This window comes from Takifugu rubripes, chromosome 19, assembly GCF_901000725.2.
Source record: "Takifugu rubripes chromosome 19, fTakRub1.2, whole genome shotgun sequence".
Lineage (NCBI taxonomy): Eukaryota > Metazoa > Chordata > Actinopteri > Tetraodontiformes > Tetraodontidae > Takifugu > Takifugu rubripes.
In genome coordinates this window covers 6,020,469-6,044,285 of record NC_042303.1, presented here as the reverse complement: position 1 = coordinate 6,044,285, position 23,817 = coordinate 6,020,469, and the positions used below count along the sequence as shown (strand labels likewise).

Genomic DNA, 23,817 nt, shown 5'->3' with positions numbered 1-23,817 from the left:
GTCTTCTTTTCCTCTTCCCTACTCTTGGCTATTCTTCTGTGCAGGTTTCTAGCCACTTGCAGGTTCTCGCCCGGAGAAAATCTCGCGAGATCCAGTCAAAGCTAAAGGTATGCGCTTCACCGCGGGCACAAAGGGGCTGTATAATGCTTGGCTTTGCACTAACATGCTAGGTTGTTATAATTTATCATCAGTTGTTTATATGGCAAACCCTTTTAACATTTGATGATTGAATTTGACTTGCCACAATTAGCATTCTGGATATTGATACCACAATTTTGATGTGAAAGCTTATCATTGGAGACACCCGCAATGTACAGCTGAGTTAGAGGTACCCAATGTTTCACCAAGTCTAACCAACAATTGCACATATCTGTAACTGTGTTTCGACTCAGCAGAGTTCAAAGTCAGCAAAATTGCTGTCTTCGATTTGCGCACAGGCCACATTGGCATGGCATATTAGCTCAGGCCAGTCATTCAGGAAACAACAAATATGAATAATAATCATGATTAAATTAAATATCCATGGAATAAATGGTAAAATGTTTGATGTCAAACATGAAATTGCATTAAATTCAGTTTGCCTTGGTTTTGCTTTGGGTCATGTGAATTTTCGTATAGATGCCCATCATCTCCCCCAACTAACTGATCTTTAATGCCAAAGTTTTCCACAGTTCGATGGGACATATCACGTGTGTCCTTTATATATATATATATATGCACAATTAATGTAATATTTTAGTCTGTTTATTCAGTCCTGGTTCTTCATTTGCAGGATCCAACAGTTTAACCTTGTCAGAACTCTGTCCTAAGACCTGCTTTTATGTTTTGCCAAAGCAGGTAATTTAAAACAATAAAACGTATTTGAATATTCATGGTTTATAACTAGATAGTAGAAATATATCTACTACTGATTACTCCTAATTTAAGATGTGGACAATTCTAATTGGTCACTTTTCCTTTTGAGAATATCAATAATGTCAATTTGACTATTTCAATTTTATTATTTTATTTATGACAGTAGTGGTTCTTTTTAGAATAAATGACATTGTAGATAGCTTAAAAACTGCAATTCAAGGCCGTTTTCTTTTATTAACAAAATGGAGCTTGGCAAAAAATGAAACTGAAACCGGAATTTACCTCAGCAGAACTACAGTCCTCTCTCTGTAGCATGCATGCAGTATACAAACAGACCAACATTTCCTCATCAACTGCTGAGAATTGTGAGAACTGCATGAAAAGCTGTTAGATTCATCTCATCACTCTGGATTTAAAGTAGATTTGCTATTTAAGGAATGCTACACTTGCTGTCACAGTGCACCGCGCAGGTCAACAGGCCACTTAACTTCAGTAGCTGCCAACTTTTACAGTGTACTCTACTTCCCTCAGACTTCTTCTTTCCCTAAAAATCTCTCTTCTACTTATAGTTACCTCAACATGTTTGTGTGTAGTAGTGTTCTGTCATAAATCCATCCTTCGACTCCTTGAGAATCCTCTAGCCGCTCATCATTCTGCCTACTTCTCTGTTTGATTTTTGCATATTCTGGTATAAATAACACATAGTTGGTTGTTTCTGAAGCACTACCATTGACTTCAGTTATTTTATACAGAATAACTTTCCAGTGGAAGTTAAACTGTACAGCAGCACGATATTACTTATCAAACTGTGACTTTGAAAATGGTTTTAGAACATACAGCCAGAACAAAAAGCTTGTACATTATATCCTTTCATCTTGAGTTTATTCAAAGAGATGATACTACACTAGAAGGCTGTCTGTAATTTGGTTTAGCTTCCCTGCTTTCTAAGAAAATGTTTATGGCCAAAATTACTGGCAAAATATTTGTGATAATATTTACAAAATGACTGATAATAATGGTCATTATAATATGAGGTAATTTTTGTCTAAAAATAATATCATTTTTATTATGGTGGTACTGTTTTAAAATACAAACCAGTTATCAGAGCCATCATCGACTAACAAACGTCTACCTTAACATCTTGGTAGAGTGGCTCTGATATATATTAAGATGGAATATTCTGTTGGACTCTTGCTATGAGGAGAAAATTGAAGCAGAAAAACACAATAAGAGGTGATGATATGAATGCCACTCAATAGAAATTATGAGATTCTGGGATGTGGTAAGCCATGAAGAAAATGCCTGATGAATCCTTCTTTATTTTATAGGCTCTGTTTGAACCTTTAAAATGATTCACTGCAATGACAAGCAAGTTTAAAATTCAGTAAAGCACTCAAATCAAATCAAGTTAAAAAAAAAAAATTAAAGAAATGGGTTTTGAACTGAAGTCAGTGTAATTTAAGATGGTATGTAAACAAGAATGCAGGTACAGTATCGAATCTGCTGTAAGCAATTTAGAGCAGTTTTTTATGTTCATATTTTTTTTAGGTAGAAGCACAGGAATAAATGAAAGTTAACTCAAAAGAATTTAATTGTAAGTTTTAAAAGCAAAGTATGATAACAGCAATTTATGATAACAATAATGAGCTGCACATCCAAAAGCTCTTACAGGACCGTGCTTATAAGGTGTATATGTGGGAATCTTCTCATATCTACAGCATTCCCCCATATTGTTCTGAGGATAGTTCAGACAAACACTCTCAAGTTCTATAGGTGTTTTGCTATAGCTACCCTAACTTGAATCTAGCCTGAATTAAAGACACACAGACATTTTTCTAACTTACTTTACTAGCTACTGTCTAGTAAAATTTGATTTAATTTGAAAAATGCCTCATAGTGTTACAAAATTGCATCACATCAACCAGAACAAAGTGTTTCCGGATCATCCTGGAAATTGAAGTATTTGCACCTATTGTGCAGCTACTAATCTTTTTTTTCTCTTTTCTGATTTAGGCAATGAACTTGGTAAGTGAATCTGGTTTGTAATATGCTTCACTGCCACCTGCCACCCATTTCCCGCGACCTTTGAATGGCAGAGCTAGTCCACTGTCCCCTTGCTACTGCCCTCTGCTGGCATGGCACTTTATCTCATCGCTGTGCTCTACTAAAGCATTGCTTAGCAAACAGCTATGCTTTGAGTGCCGTTGTTCTTTGTGAAAGTACAACACTTACAAGACTTGCTTGCTTTGAATAAGGTGTCACTCTGTTTTGGGATCTTGCTTTTGTTTTCACAGTTGTCAGATTATAACATTTCCTTATTGCTTTTTGAGTTGTTACAGTTGTAGCTCAGTTTTATTAAAAGGGAATTTCACCCACTTCAAACCATTTCTGTATACCAAATGTAAGGATAAGGAAGCAATTATTAAGCCTCATGCTGGTAATTGGATGATTTACATTCCCCAACCCACCCTCACAGATAGTAGTGAAAGTCAGTTGCTCATACATGAGTTATTATTTCTTTACGAATGTACAGTAAACAGTATGTATATGTACAGTACATACATAAACTTATATATGTGTGCTTGCTATGTATTCTCTAATAACAGTGATTTCATTGATAACACACTGTCAAATCCCTGATTTTATTTCATTTTGACAGTGGTCTGTGTGCTCAAACTTCCTTTTCTTTTTCACAGCTTATCTCTTCATTGCACTTACCGTAATTTCTGGACTACAGAGCGCACCTGATTAAAAGCCGCATAATCTAATTTTAGAAAGAAAATCAATTTTGTACTTATACAAGCCGCACCGGATTTTAAGCCGCAGGTATCCCACGTAGTAATATGAAAAATTAGATTGAAAACATTCAGTACCGGTATATGTTTTTATTACCGTAAGAGACGAGTCACTGACGAGTGACAGACAGGTAAGAAACAACAGCCACTCTTTTCACTTGTATGTTTATACAGAGACCTTAAATCCAATTTTCATCACGTCAGGATTTTTTAACTTTTCTTTTAATTTAATCCGCTTGGCAACATAAATAAATTGTACCGGTAAATGATTTTTTTTCTAACCGTGTCTGTAATGCAGCTACCTTGAAATATATGTTTGTATCAGCTACACACAAATGATGTTGTTTATGCTTTTTTACTCAAACAATGAATAATCTAAAACTCCCGGATGGCCCACCTCTAAAATCTTCTATTTTCATCGCGGTGGCGATTGCTTTTGCCTTCCATCTGATTTGTACAGCGGAAACACCGCAGCCGCCTGCTCTCTGTGTGTTGACCCAGTCTTCCAGAACGTTTTCAAGCTCGGGCCACCTGCGTTGTTTACCTCTAAAAGCTTTTGTCGTCTTTTTGCTTTGGATCAGTTCTTCAGGCTGGCGTCTCCACCTTCTCCCCATTGATTACCATAATGTATGCCAAGATTATATGCGGCAGCTCGATTTCCTTCTTCAACCGTCAGAGTGATCCCTTTTAACTTAAAAGCCGCATCATATGCTTTTCTTCTAGTATTTTCCAGGTTGATGAGAGTTAGTAAAAATGACTGATTCACAATTGTTGTGATAGTGCGCCACAAAAAAAACCATGAATAAGCCGCACCATAGAATTAGCCGCAGTGTTTAAAGTATAGGAAAGAAGACGCGGCTTATAGTCCGGAAATTACGGTATATCTCACTCAGTTGTTCACAGTAGTGCAGTATTGAGTTATGATGCCACCTTTTGGTTAAGTCCATTTTCCCCCTTTTTGTCCTCACAGGATCAGGCATCTAAAGACAAAGCCTTGCAGAATATGGCGTCACTGTCATCTGCACAGATTGTTTCCCCAAGTATAATAAAGAATCACCTTCCACCACTGCCTCCTGCCCCCTACCAACCAGCCAGAGTGAGTCCACTTTTCAGTTCCTGTACAGCTTCTCTGCTTTTGCTTAATCCACGGCCACACAATTAAAACTTTGCGCTTTTCTTTCTAGTTCTGGCCTCCCATCCCAGGACAGCCTGGACCCTCTCAGGAGTAAGTAAACCCATGTTGTGAACAAACAGGTTCACTTGTGGTGGCATTTTTGTGAATCAAAGCTGATTTATTCTCTTCCAGTATCAAACCTTTTGCACAGCCTCCATACCCAAGCCTATCAGGTCCTGTACCACAGCCTATATCAAGTAGGTGCCAAGTTAAAACCTATTCCTCAAATGTCTTAAAAAATTAACTGGAGTTATTATTTTGTAAATAGTTGTGTGTGTCCAAAATTCAGGTTATGAGCCCTTGGCACCTCCTCCAGCACCAACCGCTACTGCTGTGCCAGTGTGGCAGGACCGGACTATCGCCTCCTCTAAGCTGCGGATGCTGGAGTACTCAGCCTTCATGGAGGTCCAGAGAGATCCAGACAATGTGAGTTCACACATGTCTCTGCATCAGCCGCTTTAAGGGCATGTGTTTGAGCGTGGATGAAACGGTGGATATTTAAGGAGACACTGCAGTGCTGCTCTTTTAACAGCATAGTGCAAATGATCATATGTGTCTGCACATTTGTTCTTATGTAGCAAGGAACGGTGGCTTTCTGCTCAGGTTTATTATAGCCACAATGGCAGATGTGTCCTTCTGTAATGTAGGTTTTTATTGCAAAATAAAGACTTTTTTGCATTTGGCTTATTGTCTTGCTTTTTCAAACAAGACAATATTTTCTTTTCAACTTTGCAGTAACAAGTGACATGAAAAATTGTAATGATTATCTATAGCTCATTGGATAACTACAACACTGGCAGTGAGCATACAACAAGAGTCTGTCTCCAACTCCAGGATATACATGATAACCTAAATATGCATGCGATGGAGTTTGGGTTTCAAATAAAAAATCAGAACTTAAACAATTGATCAGCGTTCCCATATAAACCATATTAATTTTAAATTAACATAGATGTTAGTTAAGGGGTCTCTTCTATGTGAGTGTGGGCGCACACCACCACATCCAGAAGAGAGTAAATAACCTCTTTAAACAGCTGGGAAAAGAAAAGAGCAATTTTCCCAGAAGAGGTCCCCATCAGACTTTTTGTCAGCAGCATCAACTAGGTTGCATAAGCATCTTGCCAGTATCCAAGCCCAGTTGGTTGGCAAAACACCACACAATGTTTTGCCCAAAAGAACAACAAAATAAAATTTGACAAAGACAATATAGTGGGTTCCTTCACTGTTGCCTGTCTTTACTTGCATCCCTGTGTTGGAAGCAAAGACAGTCAGCTTTTCACCTGCAGCATGGAGGACAGCAACATGAACGTTAAAGCCAGAGAAGAGGTGAAAGAGGGATAAAAGAAGACTGTGTCAGGCACAAACACCTATCCTTTAACAAAAGGGGAGGCTTAAGACACAAGCTTTCATTCAACTACACCAGTGTGCACAGTACAGTCCCAAAACAGGTAAACGTCCATTCAGATCTGGGTGTAAACATATCACTCTCTCTCGTGGGGCATGTGACCCTAATGATTCGTCTGATCATCATATCATTTACTATCATGACGGCTTTTAATGAAACTCCCCAATTCAGCCGTTTGGTCTAGTAGGACTATAAATAGTCTCAACTCCACCAAGATAATCGGTGGCCACACGTCTTCCTGTTTCTTTCACCATTCGAGTTGACTCTCTGTTAGGCCTCAAAGAATTTGCAAAGGTACTTTAGCTCTTTAAATGATGAATATATAGTTAAACATTAGCATACAACATCATTGTTATTGCTGTCCCTTAAAATCAATTTCAGACAGATGTGGGCTGGCTTCACCTGTTCATTTGAGCCAAGCTTATCAGCAGTTATGTAGGTTTCTTCTCTATAACATTTGAATAAAGGGCATCTGTCATTTATTTTTTTCCGGAGGCAAGAAAAAAAAAGGAAGATGTCAGGTATAAGGAATACCTGAAGAAGGGGCAAAGGCTTTACAACACTACAGACACCTGTTATTTTTGCCAAAATCGCTGCGGCTCGTGTTCATTTTTTGTCTCCTCTCTGTCTCTCCATTGCAGTACAGCAAACACCTGTTTGTTCACATTGGACAGACCAACCCCTCCTACAGTGACCCCCTGCTCGAAGCTGTGGACATCCGGCAGATCTACGACAAGTTCCCTGAGAAGAAAGGCGGCCTGAAAGAGCTTTACGAGAAAGGCCCACAGAACGCGTTCTTCCTTGTTAAATTCTGGGTGGGTTGTTGATCTTTTACACTAGTTAGTAAGAGAAAAAACATATCACACATCACGCAAATCTTAATTTTAAAATTCTTAATCTTGAAATTTAATTTTCCTTTTTTCTTTGTCCCTGCTTCACATATATATTTTGTGTTCATTTTATCCTTTGAGCTTACAGAGTAATAATTATCGTACCAAACACAGAATAATAATTTATTTGATTTGAGAAATAATTTAAGATTACGCAGAGGTGAATGCAAACTGACTGGCATCTGTCAGAAGTGTATTCTATGGTTTAACTCTCTGCACCAAAAGAGAAAATCCTTTGGTATAACTTAATACGGCCATATGTGTACCTGTTGGTCCTTGTGTTCTCATGATCTTGTGAAACATCATCAGTTAAAGCCCAAGAACTGTTCCAATTCAAAGTTTACAACTTGCCGCTCCAAGTTTACTGGAAATATATTTGCTCTATACATCAGACCCGACTTGTGTGCAAACTTGGGACAGCTAGATAGTCAATAGTGCAGTTTACCTTGACCTACATGGGCAGAAATATGTTCCAGAAGTTCACAAGACAAGGCCTGCGTCCTATGAATGGAATCTTGCAGTTGTTTTGCCATCATCGGTGTTCATCTGATTTATTGTGCGCCCTCTACAGGCGGATCTAAACAGCAGCGGCATGCAGGACGGCCCCGGCTCTTTTTACGGAGTCAGCAGCCAATACAGTAGCCATGAGAACATGACAATCACCGTTTCAACCAAAGTCTGCTCTTTTGGGAAGCAGGTCGTTGAAAAAGTAGAGGTAAGAACTGCCGAATTAGCATTTGAACATGAAATGTGTGCTTCACCCCACTTTCACTCAAGGCATTGCTATGGATTGTGTGTTTTGTAGACAGAGTACGCCCGCCTGGAAGGAGGAAAATGCGTTTATAGGATCCACCGCTCCCCAATGTGTGAATACATGATCAACTTTATCCACAAACTCAAACATTTGCCTGAAAAATACATGATGAATAGTGTTCTTGAAAACTTCACTATTTTGCAGGTGAATTTGAATTGTTGTCTTCACTTGACCTTTTAGAAAAACATGCAATACTTATTCTTGCTTTTTTGTGGAATCTGATGATTCATACTATAGGAATGGTGCAGGACTTTCAAATTAACTCTCAAATTCATTAATTTGAATCTATTGTTTTAATAAAATAGATGGATTGTTACATCCCTCACAGCTAATCTGTTAAAACTATAATTTTGTTAAACTGTAGAGGTTTTATGTGTGAATTTTCTTATTTAAATCTAAAAAGGATGAACGTGTAAAAGCTATTATGAGCTTGTTTTTACTTACTCAGTTCTTATTAAATAACTTATTAAAGTCATTTCATGTTTCCCCCATAGGTGGTGACGAACCGGGACACCCAGGAGACATTGCTCTGCATAGCATTTGTTTTTGAGGTTTCCACAAGTGAACATGGAGCTCAATATCACGTCTACAGACTTGTTAAAGACTAGCAGCTCTTTGAGCAGGTTTTAGTAAAGCCTGACAAATGCGTGACAACAATCTCTCTTGATCCAACTCAGCCATCCAGGAACAAAAGACACACACACAATCTTTTAGTACAAGCTAACATGGACACTTTATATGCTTTGAACAAAAGTCTTTCTCAAAATGGTTAAAAAAAAAGAAACGTAAATCTCAATGTGCTGACAGGCAACAAAAATTCTGAAGAACAACAATTTTGTATACTATCTATAATCATGTGTTTAAGCATGCGTTACATGAAGTGGGTCACTTTCTTGAGTTAACTGTTGGAGCGTGAAACGTTTTATCGAGGGAACGAGAATGTTTTTAGGGTTGAAACGACTCCTTTGGTGCCCAAAGGACTACAAGAGGAGTGTATATCATAAGAATGGGGGAAAGAAAAGGACCACGGAGGGGGCAAATGCAGAGCCAGGTGGTTTTGGTATAGTTTGTAAGGAAAGCAAGTGCCTTTTCTCCAAAGAGTATATTATTGTCTGCCACTTTGGATCGCCTTCTTACTACCTCTTGTTTGTAAATGGATAGAAAACACTACGTCACGTGTCTTGGCAAAAGTAAATTGGAAATAAAACCTCTGATTCAGATCTGTGGGGGGTTTTCTGGCAAAAGAGAGGAATGTTTAGATAAGTAATTTTCATGTAGCCAGTAGATTTACAAGCAAAATTGTCCCGAGTTTTACAATTCACATGTACAGTGAGATGGATTAATGTTTTACAGTACTAGGTTGTTGTTGTTTTTTTTAATGTTACACATTTTTAAAATCAGGTCTTACAAGCAACTAACTATGACAATAGGGATGCTTTGTGCCATTGCTAGCCTGAAACAAAATCAGGGCTTTGCCATCCTTATGAGATCCCCTGTTATTTCTCTCTAGTGGAAGACGTGTGCTCAGTTGCACTTAAAAGATCAAAAAGGGGAGGGTGGGGGGGAAGCAACAGCAGTGCTTATTTTCTGCCTTGAGTTATGTAGCCTAATGAAATTAAAAATGAAAGTATCTGTACTGTGAGTCAGTGGATGCTAAAGGAATATGTGTTACATAGGAGTATTTTGGGGGGAGGGTGAACATAGTACTCAAGTAACAACACAGAGAATCACTGTTTCTTTTGTTTAAAAAAGAGATTGTATGCTGTGAAGTCAGTTTCCTTCACTTTTCTCTGTAATGTTTAGAGAAGCTGCATTGAAATTTATGTATTTTGTGACATTATACATGAGCTCATTTGGAAATCAAATTAAATGATTGTCTACAATGAGATATGTTGTCTCTGTGCTGTGGAGTACGACAATTGATTGTTATTTATGGGGATGGATTCAAAATATTTGAGGGAGGGAAGGGTGAGGTATCAGATGTGTACTGATTTTTCTTCCATTTTGATGGAGATGTTAAAAGTTGCAGGACTTATAACAATTGTTGTCTTGTGGGTCCTGCTCGACTAGTGTCTGCTTTGTGTAGCTCATTGGACAATTATTCAGATCTAAGTTCAAAATTAAGATATTATTTACAGTAAAATAATTGCACCTGGCTTAGAATGTCATTTTACACAAGGTAGATACAATAACACTCCCCTTGTAAGTTTCTCAATCTATCTTTTATACATTTTTTGTCATTATCAAAATGTCTTGTTCTTGATTTGTTAACTTTTTTGTTGTTTTTTTGACTTTCAGTGTTTGCCATATGCTTCACTGAAAATAATGTGTGATTGCTGACTTTGATAATTATTAATGAGATATCTAATGCATCATATTCTGAATGGTGTGGGCAGTTTTTTTTTTGGCTTATGGTGGTTTACTGTTGTCTTTGTTACATTTGCATTGCAATTTTATACTTCAAAATAGAGGTTGGACTATGTAATCAAAAAAATGTATCTAACAATAAGATGCATGGTGCCTTGGGGGTAATTTCATTCCCCAAAAAACTTATTAAACATGTTTGTAAATGTGTCTTGTCCCTTTATTTTCACCAAATTTAAATTGTGTTTATGTAACTAAGAGACAATTTAAATTTTAAGCACTGATCAGGCATTACTTTATGAGCAGCAAATGTTATATTAATCCATTTTGCTGCCAAAATACCACCTGTGTTGTGTGGTAGAACTTTCTATACTCGCCAGAGATTTCTAAAGATAATTGGAGGATGTCAGCAATAGGAATGTTTTTTTAGCCCTCTAGATATGTTCAAATTGGAAGGATTTAAATTCATTGATGTAATGTAGCTTTAAGCACAAAGGATAAAATATCTTAAGCTTCAGGTCTGTGTTTGAAGGTACCGCCTGTCAGTGCTTGGATGAGGACAGTATAACAGAATAGTTTGAAATGCCTGGACAATGTCCATCAATGTCTCATCAGCAGACAACAGATAACATTCAGATTCCCATCATGCATTGCAACAGCTAAACACTGAGTTGAGTCCCTCTGTGGTGAACTCCAGTCACCCAGTGTCATTGGCTTTAAATGTATTGCCATGTAGCACGTAGATTTCCTTTATTTTGATAATGATTACAATCCTAATTTAGCTTTTAATTTTACTTATTTTAGTGCTAAGTTAAATTCTTAAACTCAAGTTTGATCTTAGAAAGTGCTGAAACTTTCTTTATGGAACACTGTTGGCAGTAAGGGTAATATAGGTCAGCCTAAGACTACAAAACACCACTCTACTGTATACACCAACTACTTGCACTGCAGATTATAAATGACCTGCTTCCCAAAATGAACAAGTATATAAAGGAGATGATGAAGATAAAGGAAAAAAAACTGCATGGCATTTTCCTCACAGTTTTAATCTGTGAATGAAGAGTGAGGAGATGAAGGCAAAGAAATCAAAGCAACAATGTAAAGAGATGGCAAATGATTTATAAGGGTAAGTAGAGGTCTCAGATCGACATTGCTTAAACTTGATGTCAAAGAATTTTGTTGTATGTTGTGGAGGCTCATCCAGTATTAAGGTTTCTTGCTATTGGGAACAACTATTTACTTGGTCTCAATGGCAAACTGTTACTTTCTCATAGGACAAAATATATTTTTGCTTTTAAAAAAGCATGAACAGTGACCTTAAGAAATAAACTTTGTGATTATTTTGGGCATTCTAATAGCATAATGTATAGAGTATATTATTAGATTCAGATTCAGATCCTTTATTGTCCCACACGGGGAAATTTACAGTGCAACAACAGCAACAAGAGCACTCAGAGAAAAATAAGATAGAATCAAATAGAAATCAAATGGAATATACAAGAGGGTGAATATTTACAATAATCCAGATAAATGGATACTCGGCCTCTGTGTACCTGTACATAGTACAGAGGGTGAATACAATATACATATCAGAATATATAATATTCAGATTGTGTTAGCGGTTGTTATGTTTATTGTGCAGTCTGACAGCAGCTGGCAGGAAAGATCTGCGATACCTCTCCTTCACACAGCGAGGGTGGAGCAGCCGCTCACTGAAGGAGCTGCCCAGTGCTGCCAGGGTGTCCTGTAGGGGGTGGGACGTGTTGTTCAACATGGATGACAGCTTAGCCATCATCCTCCCATTTCCCACCACCTCCACTGAGTCCAGGGGACATCCCAGGACAGAGCTGGCCCTCCTTACCAGTCTGTCCATCCTCTTCCTGTCCCTGTCCGTGATGCTACTGGACCAGCAGACTATCCCGTAGAAGATGGCTGATCCCACCACAGAGTCATAGAAAGTCCTCAGGAGGGGTCCCTGCACTCCAAAAGACCTCAGCCTCCTGAGCAGGAACAGTCTGCTGTTGCCCTTCTTGACCAGGGCGTCTGTGTTGTGTGTCCAGTCCAGGTTATTGTTTAGGTGAACACCCAGGTACTTGTAGGACTCCACCACGTCAACATCCGTTCCCAGGATGTTCACTGGTGCAGGCGGGGGGTTATCAATATTATACAATAATATTCTTGACAGATGGATGTTATCATTATAAAGTTCTACCACATCCAACCCGGAAATAGTTGTAATTACCTTTTTGTAATTTTTTTGATTGGTCGGTTTAAAAATTACATTTTAAAAACTCCATTTGTTCTGTGCGCTTTTATTTTGAAATATGAAACTACAACCGGATGTAACAGCAAATATATTGCATCGCTTCATATAGCTAGGGATATTGCGTAGTTGAGGCAATGGCGAAAGTGGTGAAACATCGGTGTGTGTTCTTTTTCTCAAATGCCGACGAGCTGTTTTCGAATTCAGAGAGCAACTGAGCTGAAAAGCTTTTACAACAATAGTTAGCTCGGATGCTAACAGTAAGTGTCGTGGGTACAAAGTCAACATTGCCATTGAAAGGCTGTGCGTGCTCAGTCTGGTCCCGTTAGCTCCACCGACTTGAGGTAAGTCAAGTGGTTTAACAACTTATGAAGGTAATAAACTAACGGGTTATTAAGGTGGTGGAACATGTGTCGTGAATAAATACTATCTAACTATATCTGATGTTGGAATTAAGCTGTATGCATTGTCATCACTGTATCATGTTGTATATACTGCATATTAAACATGTTCCATAAATGTAACCTCAGCCTTTATTAACCAGCTATCTCTCACGATAACAAGATTTTGGTCCCCTAGCTCTCCATCAATCATGTATTTTGACTACTTTGTGTCTTTGTGTATTTGGCTGTGCAAGATGGGTCGTATGTAGAATATTGACGTGGCCGGCTTCAATCTCTAATTCATGGCTTAATCTTCATTATGGGTTGAAGTCCAGTGTCGATGTCACCAGCTGTCACCTGGTTGTAAAACTACCCACCTCTGCTCTCACTCAGGGAAGATGCAGTGTCTATTTCTGCTGTCAGTAGATGTAGATCTACTGTACAAATGTAGTAACTGTTACATTTGCAAAGGTGTAAAGAATTTTTATATACAGCTTTATATACTTGTTTCTTTAAATCCTGGATGGGTGGTTGTGTGTGCGCCTTGAGTAATCCCCAAAAAGAAATGTCTACCAACAGAAACACATGTAACAAAGTCAAATCAACCTGGATGCTTTATGTACACCTCTGTCGCTCCAGGCCCTGCTTTGAAAAGCCTTGAGGTGTTTTAAAAGGGAGAGGCCCACACATAAGCACATAGCTCTAGGCGGTCATAACAGTTAATATTGTTTTTTGTTTGTATTGTAACATAATGAATCACAGATTATATGGTTTCAAAAGGACTGTGCACAACCTCACTCAGTTCTTTCAACTGCATTGTCATGTCACCCCTTTTTTTTTTCTCCAGACAGAGTAGAGCTGTGTCAGCACTCTGTTTGTGGTAGGTGTATTGTTTCAACCCCCCATCCCCACAGAGAAATAAGTGAATTTTATCTGTCTTCTGCTTATTTTATGAAAGCTAATTTATTTTTTCACAGCATGACAATGGGGCTCCTCTGGTCAGCTCACCTGCAATGTTATATTTTTTAAAAAGACTTTATTTTGCTCATTTTCAAATATGACTATTATCTCATTCTTCTTTTCCAGAATTGCATTATATCCCGTACAGCCTCCCATGTGAACATATTTATTGTGGCTGTTGAGTTTCTCAATTTCATATCAATTCCTGAAATTAGAAGTCTGGTGGAAATCTGCTTGCTTTGCACTTCTTACCCTTAGTGTGCAGCTTCTTATATTTTTCTATGACTCATTTTAACATGTGACTGTATGCCTTTTAAGGTTTGATCCTAAATATGCAATTGAGGTGATATTTAAATGGATATTTAAAAGATGTCTATTCATCACTTGTGTGTCTTACATTAGGAGGTGCCCCTGTCCCTTCATCTGAACTGACCCTCCATTAACCACTGATCTACAAACATGGCTAGCACAGACTCTATCGGTGTGCGAGTCTTCTCTCTTAACTGCTGGTCAGTGGCCGGGTCTTGCAAAGTTTGCTAATATTGTTAGTTTTTATTTCCTTATACCTTATATCACGTGAATGAACAGTGAGTTCTTGCTTTTCTCTTTTCCTGTTTTAAAGGGGGATCCGTTATCTCAGCAAACACGTTCCTCAGCGGTATGCCATGATCGGAGACATGCTGAGCAAGGAAAAGCATGATATTGTCTTACTGCAAGAGGTTGGAGGAACCTCTCTTGAATACCCTTCCAGCATGTACATTCAGTTAAAACAGACATGCTACAGTGGAGAACCACCTGATCGTAGATAATAGTGCAGTGATGTCTTTTTTTCAGGTTTGGAGTGAGAAAGACTATCTCTTTTTGAAACAGAAACTGTCCAGTTGTCATCCTTACTCGCATTACTTTAAAAGGTATATTTTTAGTCTTATGTCACTGTGTCCATTTACATGTTTCTGAAGCATTTAGTGGCTCACTTAAGAGTGTTTCACACATTCTGGTGCAGACCGAACACCTTCACAAGAAGAAAAACATGCTACCCACCCTGCACCGTGCTTTGTCGACCCCGCTGTCCAAAAGTTCAAGTGGGTCGACTTAAATCCTGCCTGTGTGAAAGCACCCTAAGATTAAGATCCACAAAATCAGGTGCCATCAAAGGCTTTTCAATTGCATTGGTGTCAGAAAAAAATGTACTTTCGTGGCCTTGACCCACTGGGACAGAGGAACATGCCCTAATTAAAAAGATTAATGATGGAATACGCTTGTCTTCAAGTCTACATTAACTGGTAGACTAAAACTTACATCGATTTTTATAATCCACAGCAATGTGATTCATTAATCAGCTTGTTGGAGCTGCTTTTTTGGTGGTACACATCAAATCACAAGTTTTTGGTTTTTGTCATTCTGCAGTGGAGTCATCGGCAGTGGACTGGCCATTTTCTCTAAACATAGAATCCAGGATGCATTACTTTATCGCTATTCACTGAATGGCTATCCTTATATGGTAAGTCATTGTCGCTGACTGCAGGAACTGCAAGTTAAAGCCTCTTCTCTCTTATTACCTGATTTTTTTAAAAATAATTAGGCACACCATGGGGACTGGTTTGGAGGTAAAGCTGTCGGGCTGGCCATCCTAAATATTGGCAGCTTGACTGCCAATGTCTATGTCACTCATGTAAGGGTTTCTAACATCAGCTCTGAGGTCTATCTGTGCAGTATATTCAGTTATTGATTAACTGTTGCTGTCCGTTTGTGTTTTAGCTGCATGCTGAGTACTGCAGAGACAGAGATTCTTATCTGCCTCACAGAGTGGTTCAGGCATGGGAGCTGCAGCAGTTTGTCCGGTACTGTGTGTGCACATATTCTTTAGTTCTTAATGCTACATTTGTTTACTTGTGTACATATATACTGCTTTCACCTCAGTACTCGCTCCATTGTTCAAACACTGTTGCTGTGTAAACAAAATTGAAGAAAGCTTGAAAGCCTTGACGTCATGGATTGGCATGTTTTTCTCCTGGTAGCCACACTTCTGCTGGAGCAGATGTGGTCATTTTAGGTGGGGACCTGAACATGCACCCCCAGGATCTTGGCTGTAGACTACTGAGGACTTCAACTGGACTCAAAGACTCATATTTGGAGACATCTAAATTTGATGTAGGGAGTTGGTATTCACACTTTAGTATACATAATTGTCCGTGAGTTGTTTGGGATCTGCATCCTGGTTTGTGTTGCAGGGGTGTGAGAACGGTGTGACTTTAATCCCAGAGAATCCTTTCATCTGTAAAAAGGAGCTCGGGCCCTTTGACAAGGGAATTCGCATCGACTACATCCTGTTTAAGGTCTGGAGAGGTTTACTGTTATGCCGCATCTGTAGTCCATTATTGAATTCTTTTTCAATCAAGCTTATTCATGTCTCTTTTTTGAACCCACAGGGTTCTTCCAAGGCAGACATTTCTTGTGATTTCATGTGTACCACCAAAGGCTCTGTTGCTGACCAGCCTTTCCCATATTCTGACCATGAAGCTGTAACAACTCACTTGAGGTTGAAGGCATGCACTCCAGCTGACACATTATCAGAAAGTCATAACAGTTCCGCAGGTACACTAGCACTCTGCTCCATCAAAATGAGTCACAGTACAGTTATAGCCATGTTGAAATTCATAAACTAAACTTGAGAAATCCAGATAATTCCGTACAAACTCAAAGTCAAGGAATCAAATTCTTGTAAAGCACAAAACAGCTAATTTTTGAATTACTTATGCCTCAAAACACATTAATGTCTCTTGCTTTTTGTCTTACACCCTTTTCCATCTTTAAGGAAAAGTGGCCGAACTGGTTGACATGGTCACAGAGGCTCGCACTGAGGTTAAAGTGGGTTTGCACTGTGCGGAGAGGATGCGCTACACAACAGCACGTACTGCAGTCATGGGATTGGCTCTGCTCTTTCTGGAGCTGGCTATTGTCGCCGTCTCTTGGTTGGCCCTGGGAACAGATCAGCCTTTCCCCCGCATCTCTTTCTATATGCTGGCAGCGTTGTGTGTTGCCATCTTGCTGGCCACCTCAATGCTGTATGTCTTTTATACCATGGAGCTGAAATCTCTTCAGGGAGCTGAAGACCAGATGAGGCTGATTGTTGGTAGTCTGCAAGCAAAGCTCAAGGGCTTTCCTTTGGCTGAGCTTGGCGGTGAGTTTCGTAGTCCTCCTGAGGGTTTCGAGCCCTAATGATTTGGATCTAGAAAAATAATGCTGTATCCATGTGGGGCAAGATGTGTTGCTTTAAAGAACACACAAATATCAGCTTTAAAAGGAATGTTTTTAGAATGCCAGGGCAAAATTATGTTGGACATAGTGGAACACATTTTTAAATAATCACATGATCAAGGCTAGAAATCTGGCTATTCATTGTATTTAAAACTGTAATATATATCTAGATATAATTTCCATGTTAATCATATTCATTGGCATCATCTTATAGTGCAGCAGTAAAGCTGTATTTAACACATTTTATCTTTCCTTAAGCCTCAGGTTAAATTGCATTCCGTCCTCTGATAGATTCTAGGGACCATCTTTTTTGTTTTTGACTTTTTAATCACTCTCCTTTTATTTGTTGGCTACCACACAGCCAGTGTGGGTCTGTATTAGCTAATGACATATTTAAACAGAAAATAATGCCGGACAAGCACGTAGCATGTTGGTAGCAGGCACTCCACAACTTGTTTATTATTTTGTTCTTTTTTATCTAACTTTCCTTTAAAGGTCATATTGTACCCGTAGCACTTTCAATGCAGAACACTTTTTCGAACGTACAAGGTCTCCGCTCACATTTATAGTTAAGGTTCGGGGTGTTTTTTGTCAAACTTTACAGTATAAGATACACGAATAAATTCCATTGTTTTTTTTATTATCACATTAGCTCTCATTTTGAATTTCAAGTTTCTTTTCCTAGATTCTGATATGAATGTGCCTGTCCTTATCGTTTGCACGACCTATGCCTGTAATGAAGCAAAAAGCACAAGTTCCCATTATTCATTCAGGTTTTTGACCATCTTTTAAGTAACATTAGGTTAAAAGACCCAGTGGCTTCTTTTCCCAACCCCCTGCATTATAAAGATTGTTAGAGAACATATGAGGGTTGTCCACAATTTTTCCAATATTCTTCCCTTTCAATAATAATATATTATAAGACTTGTGCACCAAAAACTGATTACATTGATTTTATTCTGCATAATAGAAACAGTCCTCTATATATGATTTTCAAGCTATGGAATTAGACTATTAGAAGTTTATGCAGTGGACCTTTAAGACTTGCAGCTAATGTAAATGTAGATGCGGAAGGCTAAGGGATGCTAGAAGCACTGAAGATTGATACACATGAAATGGATTGAAGCTTTCCTTTTGTGCACATTTCTAGACTTTTATTGGTAATAATGTAACCTCTCGTGTAATGACCCTAATTCATGTGATCTCATCTATTTGTTGTAACAAGCCTGAAAAAGCCACAGCTGGTTAAAATAAGAATTTTCCTCTTGCACTCCCTATTATTTTTGAGCAAAGTCAGCAGAGAAAAGGAGAAGCTTTATCTGCATGTCTCAGCTTTCACGTTATATTATGTCAGGCAGTCGTTCTTTCATGTTGCAGACAATCATCACTCCAGATAAACGGTAAGAATATGCTGATGATATGAAATCTACTGAATAAATCAGTCAGCCACAACATCGAAACTCACCAGCCAGGTTTGCCTCTGACCTATTGGATCTGGGACATGTGATTTATGAGGGTTTTTCTGTGGATCCTCTGGTTCCGGCAGAGCCTCTGTTTTTTCCGTGGTTCTCTCGCATTCTATGAATGCATAATTGGTCTGGGCTTTTAACAATCTTCCTCAAGTCACTCCTCGTTGCTAACATATGTCACAACATTCCCACTTAAATATTGCAGATTTTATTTATTTCACCTCTCCTGTCAGTGATTTTACTGTTGTGGCTGATTGGTGTTGTCGATCCTTTATTTGGTGTTAACGTTTTACAGTATATTCAACATATTTAGTGCAGTTACCTGACTGACCTCATAAACTGTATTTGTGTACACACTGAAGTCTACAACATGCTAACTGTGATCATGTTTTACTTTTTTTTCCCTCTTCGGTGTTTGTAGTTTTTAATTTTATGATGATGCTTTTATGATACTGAATGTCGTAAAATACTTTGGGTTCATCCATCTGAAAAGAAATTACAGATTATGAAGAAAGCCCCAATAAAGATTTGAATCTAGAGCAGTTTCCTGTAAATTCAGTCTCTGCTGTCTACACTAGAGGACGATATAAGCATAAGGGAGAGGTAAACGCCAAGATGCAACATGCTGGATGACTAATGACACTTAGGCGGCAGCCGGGTCATCAGAGAAAACGGCTGCCAGACTGCCAGAGTCCCATATGCAAGGCAGTGCATGTGCACCCTCAAGGGAACGATAAACATGGGTGTGGTGCATTTTCAGTTTGTCACCAATCTATGAAAGACCGTTTGAAATATGCACACTGGAAATATACATGTACACATTGTACATGTACACACTCTAAAAACGTGTAAGTACGCATTGCAATTGCAATGCTGTAAATTCATTTCAGTACACTCGGATGTTGTGTCACAGGAACCAGAAAAGACTGCTATCTTAAATAGCAAAAAATGATATTTGACATGCAACATCTCCATTGAATATTGGGCATAATATTATTGATACACCTAGTAACTGGAATTTGACAATTTATACAATTTTGCCTTAGTACAATTCAGTGGATTTCCCCCCTAAAAATAGAGCTGTATAAGAAGTATTTACCTCGATTGAGAATACAATTGAAAGACAGCATGCAAATAATGTGTAAATATTCAAATCATCATACCTTTACACACAGACGTATACAACAGGGCCATCATTGAAATGTATGCTAATTCATCTCATAGAATTAGTATATCTAAAGTAAATTTAAGTAGTTATGTTGAAAAGAGGTGATGAGTTTGTGGCAGTGGTGAGGTGTTCCAGAAGTCCAGTTTGCTCTAAGAGCAGTCTTCAACTTTTTTGCACTGTTGAATTTGGCATCTTACAACACCCCATAGATTCTCTTGGAATCTAGGTCAGAAGGGTTTTGGGGCCAATCAAACAGGGGCTTTAAACCAGGTATTTGTATTTCTGGCAGTGTTGGTTAAGTCCTGCTGTCAAAATGAAATCAGCATCTCCATGAAGCTCAACGAAGGAAGCATGAATGGACTACACTCATCTTGGACCTGAAAACTTTAACACTTGAGAGTGGCTTCGGTTCTGTGCATGTACACTCTTTCTCCCAACTCTGGGACATTGATTACCTTGATTTGACACAAAATATGCCAACTTTAATCCAAAAATATTGGACTTTCTTTTGGCCTTTGTTTTGAATTTGGTAAAATCTTTCACTTGCTTAACACAAGAAATGCAATACTTGAAACTCATGTCCTGGATCTGTTTGTGGCCCCTGAATATCAATTTAAAACAACCACATTCAAAGACAAGGGATAGATTAAAATAATTATAACAATTTAAAAAAACAACATAAAACACAAAAAAGCCAAAACAATGTCAGCTCAATTTGTGTTAAAAGCCAGTGCAAAGAGGTGTGTTTGAAACAAACATTTGAAATGATCTGTGCACAGGGCACACCTACATAAAACATCTAACCGCAGGCTGTTCCAAAGGTTGGGAACAGCCAAAAAAAAGGTTCGCTCACACCTTGTTTTTAGACATGACAGAGAAACAAACAAGAGGCAGCAACAACTCTAAAACAAATAATGCACTCTTAAATTTAAATTTAATTTGAAAGCCAATGAAGGGAAGCCATGACTGATGTGGTCCCCCTTTCTCTTCCCAGTGAGGAGTTACATTTTCAACCTGCTGAATCTGGTTCCTGTAAAGCACAAAACAGCTAATATATGAGATATGCAGTAATCCAAACAAGCTGTTGGAAATATATGAATCACATTCTCAAATTCAACCAGTGGGAGATGTACTTTTACCTTCCGCAGGAGCCACAACCAGAAAAAGCTTGTAACTGTGCTAAACTGTTGTTGTCAAATTCTCAAAGGGTTTTTTTTTTTTTTTTTCATGGAGGAGCACTTATAGGAGGAAAGCGTACCTAGAACACAATCCAAATAAAATATATTTTATTTGGTAAAATAAAATATTCAGTCTTTTATTCCTTAAGTGTGAGAAGGTTTATTTCCAGGTTAATTTTCAGGTATGTTGAGTTAATTAGCTACCTAATTAACTAAAGGGTGTGGCACTATGAGTCTTTTTTCACAGTGTTGTCGTTATATAATTCAAAGAAATAAACACTTGAAACACATCAGTCTGTGTATAACACATCTAAATTATATAGAGCATGTTTGACTTGAATTGAATGACTAAAATAAATCAATCCCACAATCTCTATTGGATTTCTAAACTCTGGAAGAGACGGTCTGTAGAAGAGGTAATAAATTAAGATTTTAATGATATACTGATGAAGTCAATATCCAGAAGGCTGCTCCAGTTATCTGACCGGTCCGCTACTGCCATCTTCTGGTCAGTTAAGTTATTACACTGCATCGAATGCCAGGTAACCCTGAACATCTGATGTGAAATCTTCTCCCACTACTACAGCTAATGGCACACCTGTCTGCCCTTCCCTCGCTTTCCATCTCGGCTTCCTTCTTCTCTGGTATGACCGACTCCCTCCTAGGCAGCCACACGGAGAGCTTCAGGGATTTATGGCTTTCATTTTCACTGCCTCGGGGGGCACATTTTTCTATCATATTGGCCCCGCTAACTCATCTGCTTGTTGTATTTTACTGCAACTTAGGCAAACAAAACAAACATGAATCTCAAGAAGTTATGTTAACTATAAGTGGTGCGCAGGAATTCTGTTTTCCCAGTGACATTGGAGGAGATCCAGCTATGCTTGGGACACTTCCAGACAATTCATACCCAATAAACACCTGCTTGACATGGGACTTTATGGTGTCATTACCAATTCTAGGATGTCCCTGCGAAATGTTTTCATACTTTTTAGCTGTGAGATGTTACAATGTCAATGCTTTACATCTTCAATATGGAAAGACTGGTCTAACCCACAGTTCTAAATTTGCCTCCAATTATCTGATTAAAATTATGCCACAAGAGAGAGTTCTTAAATTAGAAAGTATTGAATTAAGCGGAACGCATGCACACACACACACACACACACACACACACACACACACACACACACACACAGAGAGAGATGATGAAATAACAATATACAGCATATATCAATGGATAGTATGATCTGTTCTTTCTTTCATACTATCCATTGATATATGCTGTATATCAATGGATAGTATGAAAGAAAGAACAGATCATGCTTGCAAGTTGCAAAAGATGTTGCAACTTTTGCTTGTGGGATGATGGACCAAACTCGAAATTTTCAAATTTGATACTGCAAAAATTTGAATGCAGACACTTCTATTTTTCTTTCACTCTACCATCATAGACTTGAGAATAGACTAACACTTACTCTGTAACCTCTAAACGATAAAAATACAACTAGTAGGCTGTGTGTCTTGCATTTCATATATAGGATCACAGGACTAAAGAGAAAATCTTCAGATTTGGCTAAAATCATTATAACAAAAATCTTCATTCAATCATATTGCACAATTATATTTTATTTTCCTGCATGTTTTTTTCTGTTTTGATGGGTCTCTCCTTGTCTTTAAGGATCAGAGGTTGGAGGTGTGGGTGGTGGATCTCTGCAGGTACAGCAGAACTCCTTGAGGAATAATCAGGGGCAGCGGAATTCCCTGCATGTCTCTGTGGGAGGCTTCCAAAGCATCTCTTCCTCTACAACGCTACAGAGTTTACTAGATTACTAGATTAATTCTGACCCTATTACCAACAATTTTTACATGCTTGTGGAATGTTTACTTCTCTGTCTCTTCCAGTGCCTCATCCAGAATTCTCCTGTGCCAAACTGCATCTCCCAGCCTCCTGCTCCTTTGACTGGGTTCCCAATAAAAGTAGTATTTAAAACAGTCAGTGGTCTCAGCCACGCTCTTAGGTCCAGAGAGTGGTGAGAATAATTCTGATTTTTGTTTGCTGAAGCAACTACATATGAGTGAACTTAGTCCAACTGGCAATTATGCTTTACTAAACCAGTCCAGAAACAAAGGAGCAATAAAGCAGAAAAGGGACATAGTGATGATGACACATATGATAACAAATTAATAGTTGAAATCATGGGTTAGCTGGACTTTCAGCTAGTGGGCTCTTATATGTAGTAGTGCACATATAAAACAACCACACTACAGCAGAGTTTAGCTTGTGACAGACTTTGATTCAACAATAAGCTACAATTCTTCACTACAGCAGTCCAGCTGTGACAGCTGCAAAGGATGAATCACAATTTTTTTTCCCCCTTAGGGATTTTAAGATGCAGCACAACAAGGAGCCAAATGGCCACCGTAACACCCTGCTGTTTAAGCCTAATGTTTAATAGAACTGGGGCAAGAAGGAGGGAGGGACAAGAGAGGAAATGGGGTGATGGGTGGGGGAAGCATGGGGCCAAAACTGGTTCTCAAAGTGTTATCAGATTACAAAATCCTTTCCCAAGCATGAACATTTTAGTTGTGGTGGTCCTGGTTCTTCTTAGATTGCTGTGGAAGCTAATTAGTTTTTTCATTGATTAGGTGTTATATTGATTTAAACAACCCTTTTAAGGTGTGGCCACCAAGGGTTTCAGATGTGTGATTTATAGGGAGCATGAGAACTTCTAGGGGAAAAAAACTAACAAAAGGAAACTAAAGAAATTGAACTCAGGGTTAGCTGCTTTTAGGACTTTTGGAAGTAAGAAAGGTTTAAGCAGATCATGCAGCGTCTTC

At 38.5% G+C, this 23,817-nt stretch overlaps 2 protein-coding genes across 13 annotated transcripts in view; both read left to right on the top strand.

Moving 5' to 3' along the window:
• Window positions 1-10,507, top strand: part of LOC101066377 (transcriptional enhancer factor TEF-5-like) — a 29,820-nt gene extending 19,313 nt beyond the window's left edge. For 5 of the 11 annotated variants that reach the window (XM_029826655.1, XM_029826649.1, XM_029826651.1 and 2 more), the window contains 10 exons: window positions 45-107; window positions 2,869-2,880; window positions 4,621-4,746; window positions 4,835-4,875; window positions 4,957-5,021; window positions 5,093-5,250; window positions 6,871-7,044; window positions 7,691-7,834; window positions 7,925-8,077; window positions 8,428-10,507. In XM_029826655.1, the coding sequence (XP_029682515.1) occupies window positions 45-107; window positions 2,869-2,880; window positions 4,621-4,746; window positions 4,835-4,875; window positions 4,957-5,021; window positions 5,093-5,250; window positions 6,871-7,044; window positions 7,691-7,834; window positions 7,925-8,077; window positions 8,428-8,541 (1,050 nt within the window). In that variant the 3' untranslated portion in view covers window positions 8,542-10,507. The remainder of the gene's footprint in view (window positions 1-44; window positions 108-2,868; window positions 2,881-4,620; window positions 4,747-4,834; window positions 4,876-4,956; window positions 5,022-5,092; window positions 5,251-6,870; window positions 7,045-7,690; window positions 7,835-7,924; window positions 8,078-8,427) is intronic. The other 6 variants (XM_029826653.1, XM_029826656.1, XM_011613661.2 and 3 more) reach the window with 5 other exon arrangements.
• Window positions 10,508-12,672: 2,165 nt separating this feature from the next.
• On the top strand, window positions 12,673-19,170 carry smpd2b (sphingomyelin phosphodiesterase 2b). Of its 2 annotated transcripts, XM_011613659.2 has the most exons (12): window positions 12,673-12,904; window positions 13,791-13,823; window positions 14,306-14,412; window positions 14,526-14,622; window positions 14,738-14,814; window positions 15,311-15,404; window positions 15,486-15,575; window positions 15,662-15,744; window positions 15,922-16,054; window positions 16,135-16,239; window positions 16,333-16,498; window positions 16,719-19,170. In XM_011613659.2, the coding sequence occupies exons 3-12, from the start codon at window positions 14,363-14,365 to the stop codon at window positions 17,120-17,122; spliced, it is 1,299 nt and encodes a 432-aa protein (XP_011611961.1). In that variant the 5' UTR covers window positions 12,673-12,904; window positions 13,791-13,823; window positions 14,306-14,362; the 3' UTR covers window positions 17,123-19,170. The 2 variants fall into 2 exon arrangements, with proteins under 2 accessions (XP_011611961.1, XP_011611960.1); XM_011613658.2 differs by lacking the exon at window positions 13,791-13,823.
• The last annotated feature ends 4,647 nt before the right edge of the window (window positions 19,171-23,817 follow it).